This window comes from Pygoscelis adeliae, unplaced genomic scaffold, assembly GCF_000699105.1.
Source record: "Pygoscelis adeliae isolate BGI_AS28 unplaced genomic scaffold, ASM69910v1 Scaffold544, whole genome shotgun sequence".
NCBI lineage: Eukaryota > Metazoa > Chordata > Aves > Sphenisciformes > Spheniscidae > Pygoscelis > Pygoscelis adeliae.
In genome coordinates this window covers 353,152-362,188 of record NW_008824715.1, presented here as the reverse complement: position 1 = coordinate 362,188, position 9,037 = coordinate 353,152, and the positions used below count along the sequence as shown (strand labels likewise).

The 9,037-nt window shown below is 46.7% G+C and overlaps 1 protein-coding gene across 1 annotated transcript in view; it reads right to left on the bottom strand.

Annotated features, from left to right (window-relative positions):
* Positions 1–4,917: 4,917 nt before the first annotated feature.
* FARP2 (FERM, RhoGEF and pleckstrin domain protein 2) overlaps positions 4,918–9,037 on the bottom strand; it is an 80,486-nt gene continuing 76,366 nt past the window's right edge. Inside the window, 3 exon segments of the mRNA XM_009323186.1 lie at positions 4,918–5,079; positions 6,280–6,431; positions 7,245–7,352. Coding sequence (XP_009321461.1) covers positions 4,989–5,079; positions 6,280–6,431; positions 7,245–7,352 — 351 coding nt within the window. The 3' untranslated portion in view covers positions 4,918–4,988.

Below are 9,037 nucleotides of genomic sequence, written 5' to 3'. Positions count from 1 at the left end.
CTTTCAATAAAGTAACAAAACAAATGAGGCTGGTGTAACTTTGTATTATTAGGGAAAAAGTATTTGTTCAAGCTGCTTTTCTTTGCATTCTTCTTGGTTTTCCCCTGCATCTTCCTGCCTCATGTAGATCTAACAGTGACCCATGAGACAGACCTGTTTAAGTACTTTCTGTGCAAGGAGGGAATACAGTGAAAGGCATGTTACGTTAGTCCTTTCTGCTGACATACACTGGTGTTAAGGGAAGCACGCACTGTTTGCAAAAGTGTAGCTGTGCTCTGGAGAACGCTTCAGTGCAGTTTTTGCTGGAGTCTGTTCATTGATCTGCAGTATTAGACACGGGTTCAGTTGTAAAAGCTGACAACAGGCTATCTCTGCCTTCATCTTTCTCCCTTTGCAGTTGTGAGTGACCGAGCAGTGGCACAGGCTGCCCAGGGAGGCTGTGGAGTCTCCATCCTTGGAGATAATCAAAAGCTGTCCAGACACAGTCCTGGGCAACCAGCTCTGGGTGGCCCTGCTTGAGCAGTGGGGGTTGGACCAGATGACCTCCAGAAGTCTCTGCCAACCCCAACCACTCTGTGAGTTGCAGACACTCTGGAGACACCACTTTAAGCATGTTTAAAACCTTGTGTATGCCTGTCCGTCCTTAAGCAGCAACACAAAGGTGAAGATTACAGTTGGTTCTGTTCGAGCTGTGCAGTACTGTCTCAGCTATTTTCTCCTTGGGGCCAAAAAGAGACTGACAAATGTACTTCTGACTGTGCTTTTTGGGGAATTTTGTTAAAAGCCACGTGCTTGCACTCACCTCTGCACAACAGACTGGTGACAGGACAGTGGTGATGGTGCAGCCTTTCTCAGCTGCAGCTGAAGTGGGGAACGGTAGTTTTAGTGCAGCACATTGGGCACAAGCCAGAAGGTGAGCATGCAGAGCTATACGGATGGGTGCAGCTTGTATTTTGTGTGGATGACAAACTCTGCCTTATAAAATGAAAGCTCTGACAGTTAGTGTTCCCCCAACTGTCAGACTCTCTAAACCTTCACAACACAGTACTTAACTTCACCGCATGCGAGCTGTGTTCCACTTGCACCCAAGCGGTATGAGTGCAGCTGGATGCTGAACGCCTCGTGTACATGCACGTTGCTGACACTTCAGCAGAGATAAAGCTGTGATGATGCGGCCACTGTGAAAGAGGGGCTTGTAACTGGGGGAGACAAAGGCAGCACTTACCAGAACAGCTCCAGTACATCGCATTGAACACATGGCAGGAACTACTGCAAAAACTTACTTGTTCTGGTTTCTTAAGCAATGAAGCAGGACTTAAACTGAATGAAGGACAGCCAGCCACTCCTGCGGGAAGCAGGGAAAACTGGTAGTGTTTACCAGAAATTATGGCTTTCTGAAATGAAATGAGACCATGGATATTAAGCCATGAGGTCCCAAGACCATGGGTTCATCTCTCCCTTAACGTACATCCTCCTAGCAAGAAACTAATGAGTAAGGGCCAGTCGTATTCTGTTCTTTCCCCATGCTCTTGTTAAGGAAACTGCTCGTGATTGTAGCAAAGAAAAAATGCTCCTGCAGAGTTCTGGTGAAGTAAAAATACTACATAGTATTTCACAGAAGAACTGATATGCCACTGAAATCCTCAACAGTTTGAAAGCTTGCCAAGGTGAGAGGTACGCAGTTTTGCCAGAAATAGTGAAGTTTCTGGCTTTTATAGCCTGTGCTCCTGCATTTTAAATGCACAGACATTTGAGCTTGGTATTCTCCACCCAAGAAGGGACTTTTGTTGCCTGCTGTCTCTCTTGGTTTCTGGTCAGCTAGCACCAGAGGCTCCTCTTTCAGGGACCGCATCTCAGCCACTGCAGATAGCACACGCATCTTCAAAATGGGAAGTACTGAGCTGCAGGTTAAGCACGTAAGCATCTCAAGGATCATGCACTCCTCAACTGCCCAAAAATCTTAAGGAAGAACTCTTGCTCACTGCATCTCTCCTGTTACAGGAGCTGTAACAGTACTGTTCTGCTACACAGAGGTATCGGGAGGATAAATAGAGTGTAGGTGTTCAAACAGTGTGGATTAGCCATGTAAGTACCTACCAGTCATGTACTAACACCTTTAGGGTGTGTCCTTCCACTGTGTTCCTTGATCATTTTTTTAAGTGTCAAAAGTTGCTTACTTGTGTTACAGGCTAAAGCAGTGTTCCCTATGATAGGAGGCAGGAAAACAAGTCTGGTGGGAAGAGACTCCACTGGAGCCTGCAAGGGAACGTACAAAAGCCAAGCCTCCACGCTGCTTGCTGAGAGCAAGGCGGGCTCGTACATTTCCTTCTGTCTCTGCTAACACCCGGTACACGTCAGTCTGATCTTTAACACATGGTGCTAGGGAGATTGACAGCTGATTTATGGAGGTAATTTAGACAAAGTCTAGCTGATGCTAAGAGAATAAGCTATCTCTGTCAGCTAGTTAAAAAAAAAAAAAAAAAAAAATTAAAAACACCAGGGCCAAATACCAGGCTATTTCACCCCAGGCAGAAAACATTGCACCCTCAATCAGCCAGGTCTAGCTTTCATCACACACATGCCAGAGCATGTGCACTGCCCTTCAACAAACACAACTTGCCTTTGGAGACCCCAGGGCCTCTGCCCGAGGCCTGCGACACATGTGCAGTCCCCAGCCTGTACTGCAGAGGGTACTTTGCCCCCCATGCAAGACTTTGCATTTATCCTTGTTGAATTTCAGGCGGTGTTTGTCAGTCCCTTCCTCCTGCCCTGCCCTGGAGCTGCTCCCCCCGCCTGGTGGCACCCACAGGCTCAATAAAGGTGTGTTCTGCCACCTTCTCCACATCATTCTGACTCAGAGCTGTCTCTCTGCTGTGGATGGAGCGTAGTTTGATGCTGGGTGAGCTGAGAACCACAATCTTTGGAAACTACTGAGTAACCTGAACACTCAAAAAGCCCTGCTACAGTAGGTGAGTGCAACTAAAGGTTGGGGTTAAGTGCTAAGACCCCCAGCTGCTGACAGAGACCCTGCTCCTCCTCTCTGCAATTTGCTCCTGCAGAGCTTCCCCGCAGGAGACCAGCAAAGGGCAGTAACTGCATGGGAGAGTTCCTGTGAAAGAGGAAAGCACTCCTGCTAAGCGACTCCAGTATGTGACCATGACAAAGGAGCAGTCAGTTATCATCCAGGAAAACCACTGAATGTGAAGACCTGTTAATCAATAGCGTGAAACCTCTTCTCTCAGGTCTGAGGAAAAGCAATGCTTCTGTGCAGATGCCGTCCACCTTCCCCACAAGCGTGGCCATGGATGGGGATGGTGGGCGCAGGAATAAGAGGCTGAGATAATTTTATACCAAGATGCTATTTACTTTCAACAGTCATATTCAGCTGCATTATAACATATCTAGTCAATCCACATGTATACACCTACAACAGGTAAAGAAAAAAGACACTAATAAATTAAGTACATTTAACTTACATGGGACAATGGTCATTGTGACAGTGGTAGTGAAGGCTGGATCTGCAGTCATTCGTCTTCTCTACGATGCAAATGCCAAGTGAGTGGTCTGGAAAATCCCTCTGGAACCCCCTCCTTGCAGTCCTCATCCTGCACGTGTTAGACCATAACCTGAAACAGCCTTGGAAAATGCAAATGCTGGCCTCCCTACTTCCCATTTTCACAAGGATCTCCACATTCCTCCATCCTCACAACATGCAACACTTTCCTTTTTCTTTCACTACACCTTTTTTCACATTGTTCCTTTTTCTAGTACACAAATACTCTTCTATCTAATATAAAAGCAGAGTCCCTAGAGCCCATCAAAGTCACGTCCAACAGCATTTTGTGGCGCTTAGCTTATTTCAGTCCTTCTGTGGAGGCAACCAAAGGTGACAGCTTCACAAAAACAGAACAAACTGCAAACATTTCAGATTTAATACAGAGATTTAATAGCGTCCACAGACACTAACGGTCCATCTGGAATCCAGTGACTTTTACACCTTCATGAGAAATGGAAGATGGATCCCACCCCAAATTTAAAGGTAAGAATAGGGATTTTCAGAAGTCTTTGCATGACACAAGCACAAGTAACGGTGACTTTCAGAGAAGCTTGTTCTCCCATATTGCTTAAATGCCTTGAAAACATGACCCACATCAGGGTGGAGAGTGTTTGCCATCCCATGCATTAAGTAATGTCTACTACAGGATAAAGAAACTCTGGAGCTGTGATATGAGTATAGCGATTGACCCTCTCAGCATGCGCCATAGCAGAGTTCAGAGGAAAAACCATGCACCCTACCTGTACCAACCCACAATATACTGAAACCTCAACAGCTTAGCAGAGGTTCAGTCCTCCCGCTTTCCCTGGAAAATTGCTGCTGTGGCAGTTTCCAAAGAGCAGGGTTGTCCTACAAGAGCTGCGGTTTCTGTTCAAAATGAACTGTGTTTAAGCAAATACATCTGTGTATCCCCTGTTAGTCTGAGACAACTGTGCCAGCAGGTTGACGTTAACAGCAGCAAGACAGCAGTTGTATAGCCAGCCATGCCGAGCATCAGGGGAAGGGAACTTCTGGGAGCCAGCAAGCCCTGGCACCAGTAGCTGTGAGCCATTCGCACCACTGACAGCTGCTATTTTTCTCCCATATATGCTGAGCATCCAGTCAAAATGTAAAAACAAGGTGTCATTTGCCTTCAGGGCAGGCAAGGGTGTTACTGTACAGGTACAACCAGAACAATAAACCTTCCACGATGTGTGCACACCGGAGCTCTGCGGTTGTTAGGTTCTTTCTAAGTAGGTTCAACTGGAACAGACTTGACCCTCTTCCATACCCTTGGGAATGGATGTGATCCCCTCTGCAACTCCCTTGCTCCCACTTTCCATACGAGGTGGAAATGAGCCTCCTGGTTCTTTGCTTTATCAACTCCAGAGACTCCTGTTTTCACCTGCCTCTTTTGTTGATGTTTACAGCAGAGATCCAGCTCTGCCCCGCTTCAGTCTGTGTGACTGTCCTTCTCATCCTTTGGAAGCAGCAGGCTCGACCTGGCTGGAGAGCTGGTGGCTCTCTTGATCACCTCCATCCACCTGGCAAGAAAGGACATGAGAAATGCTCAATCCCTCATTCACAGATGCATAATCTTGTCCTTTGGTTATGAGCTGTACCCCTTTCACCAAACCTCACAAAACATCCATCTTCTACCTTTCTTTTACAATTCTTTTAGGAAACTAACTCTTCAAATCAATAGCTTGAGATGTAGTAAATACACTGCACAACATGGTTGCCTGTCCAAGTAACAGCTCTACAGCGCTTCGAGCTCCAGACAGCTCTTCTGAGAGCACACCGTATTCTCTTGTAAGTGTACGGAAAGTGTTTACCAAGGAGGACAGGCTGACAAAAATTTTCCTTAATCAATGGATTGCTTTTCTTACAATAAATTATGTAACAGACTTGCTCATATGGAAGAAAGCAAAGCAACAGTGAAAAAAGCAAGACAAACATCCATTGTGAATTAGAAATTTTTTTCTTTGAAATCGCTACATGAGACCAGTGGATTGAAGAGCACAACTCTGCTGTCTTGGGTAGCTGATATGTACGTTGCTCACAAGTGTGTGATACTCTCCCAAGGAAGGAGAAAGTATGCGACACCTTCTCAATACAACCACACTCCACAACAACCAATACTACCCTGCAAGGCAGAACGCAATACAAGGGTTTTCAACAGCTAACATAATAGCAAAGTTATGTACGTGATGCATTTTAAACATGACTCACTTTGGACCATGTGTGGAAGCCCCTAACAGCACTGCTAAACATAATTATAGAGAAAGCAGTAAAGTGAAAAGCAGCACTGCACTTGTTGCTCTCAGCCTTGTGTTATAACTCCTGTTTCCAGAGACTGAGCAGAAAAAAAAAAGTATTCTTATCAGAACTCTCATTAACCTAGAAATCTGACTCCCAAGACCTAGTGGGGTTGAGCATCTCACAGCCCTTCCACCTGTGCTGCTCCTCAGCTCCAAGGAAGCCTCAGGCTCCTGAGACAAAGCAGAGCCTACAGCTCTAGGTGTAACGACCAGCTCTCCCCCGCAAGGACGACGGTTCTGGCAGAGGAGGGATCTCCAAACATCATCAGTAGGAAGAGGAAGAGAACTTTTATTACTGAGAATGTGCTGTAAGGTCACTCAGACTAGGAGGTAGTCAGGAGGAAAGAGAGGGCTCTGGATGATGAACCAGTGAGTTAACAGCACGTTATATACCAAGACAGACAGAGAAAACAGGAAAATTACCTCTCAAAGGTATATTTGCTCTCAGCCCTGAAGAAATACACATGGGACTTGAACTGCAGCTTGAAGACATAATCCTTCTGAATGCCGTCTGCCTCTACAGGGGAGCTGACTGAGTAGCCAAGCAGCGGGAGACTGGCCAAGGGATAATCGTCCTGGAACAGCCCAATAGCCCAGCCCTTAGTGTGAGGCATCCCCCCTGCCACACAGTTCATCCCAATGCACACTCACTCTTTTGTACTGTACAGGTAAGGTCTTTATATTTTTGTTTAGGAGAGAACGGGAGGAGGAGCAGCCTTTATCTTTTGCGAGATAAGCCTCTGATAGCTTATAATGAAACCTTCCCCCAACTCCTCTCACTATTTTTACAGAGTTATTTCCTTCTATTCCCCTGCCCGTCAGTTCCTCCTGGGCTCCTCCCTTCCCTCTCCACACCTCTCTCTGGAACTCCAAGCACAGATCCGACACAAAAGCTAGAATATCCCTCCCAAAAGAAATGTACCCTCAAGGCAAGAAGCCTGAATAAAATAAACACAGTTTATTGCGTTAATAAGATGAAAAGGCACAGGTTGCACTGCAGCACAGTTCATTACCAAGCAGGCACTGAATGCACCACGGGCAGAAACATCCCCGATGCCTGTTTAACTGTGCTGAAGCCCAGCAGGGGGAGAAATGGACAGAGACTGACCAAAGGCTGCCGTTCCCTCACCTCCATTAGTCACTGCATGAAGAGACATTTTCCCCCTCACCCACAGAAGGTCAGTATCATTAACAGAATTGGAAATACTGATTAAATTCTGCAAGAAGGGCCCGTGGCCTTACAGAGATTGGCTTCGTTATGTACCACCTCCTCTTCCACTTGCTACTCTCCTTCAAATAGCAGTGAGCTGCACCCAGAGCAGAAAGCCAAGGACCTCCAGGTTCTCCCTGACACCTCAAATGCAGTCCCCTCAGCTACGTTTGCTCACCTGGTGTGTTTTGTAGAAGAACAAGCAGAAGTTGGTGAAGACGACCCACAGTTTCTGCCAGCCGTTGCTGTTCTTGAACTTCCTCAGCAAGTATCCAGAGAGCTGGTTCTAGCACAGAATGAAAAAAAAAAAAACAACCAACCTACATGAAACCACACGTCGCTGTCCTTCAGAAAAAAACGACAGCTGCTGCAGGTAAAAAGCTTGAAGCTGCCTCCTATAACTGCTCCTGCACTTGCTCCCGTGTTGTAAAAGGCCTCGCAGATATTTCACATGGTGACTGAAGGACTTTGTATCTTCACTAATTCACAACTATCCACTTATGAACAAGTGAGTGACTTCTCTCCACTAATAGCAAGTTCCCCTTTATGTTTAAGCACTCGTTGCATCTCAACGCAGTTTCAGGCAGTGCACAGGAGGGTGCTGCACCAACTCATCCCTCCAGTGACCGCCCTCCTCTGCAGCCTACGGTCAGGGGAACGGTGACAGCCACAAGGGCATCCATCCCATTAGCCACCCTTTTTTACATGCAGAAAAACCACATAGAACACACTGTGTGAGAAGGAAAATAAAGCAGAAGAGGAAACAAAGGATGCCAGAGTTGTGGACAAGCTGTATGTGGCAGCTACGCGAAGCCAAGCCCGGCATGGCAAGCAGGGAAATTGAACATTGCTGCCTTGGAGTCAGAGTCACCAAGCGCTTGTGCAGTGGGATAAGGAAACCTACGGCATGGAATGACAGCAAGTGGATTTTGTAATTAGAGAAAAAGACAGGATATGCAGCAGAATTACACAGAGAACCATTCTGGGAAGCATAAACAGGAGGAAATCCTCTATCAACAAGGCAACATTACAACTCCGCCGCTGGCTGGCTGGGGCATCCTCACACCAGCACATGTGGGCTCCTTGAGCAATTACAAAGTCAGCAGCAGTACATTTTTCTTGGCATCCCATGGCTCCTCCCCACCAGTGCAGAACTTGAGAGGCATTTTTACCTGGATCATGCACAGGTAATCAGACAGGGATAGGCTCTGGTTCCGGTACCAACAAACATGGGTGACTGTGTTGGGCCGTTGGGCCTGGCCCAGCAAATAGCGAGGAGGAAGCTCTGGAGAAACAGCAAGAGAGCAGAAAACTGAGCAGAGAAAAGGAGGAGAGAAAGAGAAAAACAGAACATTAGGATAAGAGAAGTGATGCAAGAAAGGTGTCTGTTAAAGGAAAATGGATTGTGAAAAAAAAATGATGGTATTAGAACATGGAACAGATCAAAGCAAGAGGGAGCTGCAAGAACTCACACCTTTAATCCCAGAGTCTGTAGCAAGGAGGTCTCATTATCCGGATACAGAACAGCAAGAACCTTGTGCCTTTCACAAGGGTATCGGCAGGGAAAGGAAGGCTTGTCCCCTCCGATAGAAACCACTTTCAGTGCCAGCTAAAGTGCCCAATTTTTGGACTCTAAGCCAAGGTAACAGCTATAGGACTTCCTTTACTGAACTGACTGATATGCTCTCTACATCACGAAAACCCAGGAGCTTCAGTGCCCAGCTTTTAACTCCTTCCATTAAACAAAAAGTGCCTTAACAGCAGGGGAGGGAAGGTAGGAAGGTACAAATACACGGATGCAGCACCCTGCCCCATTTCTGTTTGTCTAGGAAGGGTCCTTCCCACTTCTGGAAGTCTTCCAAGCATGCCAGCCTGCAGGAAGGTGTCCTACTCAAATGACCTTGCCAAACTGCTGCCTAAAGTGAAACCATAGTGCCGCTGGCAAGCAGCGCTCTGCATAAGGAGCGCTGA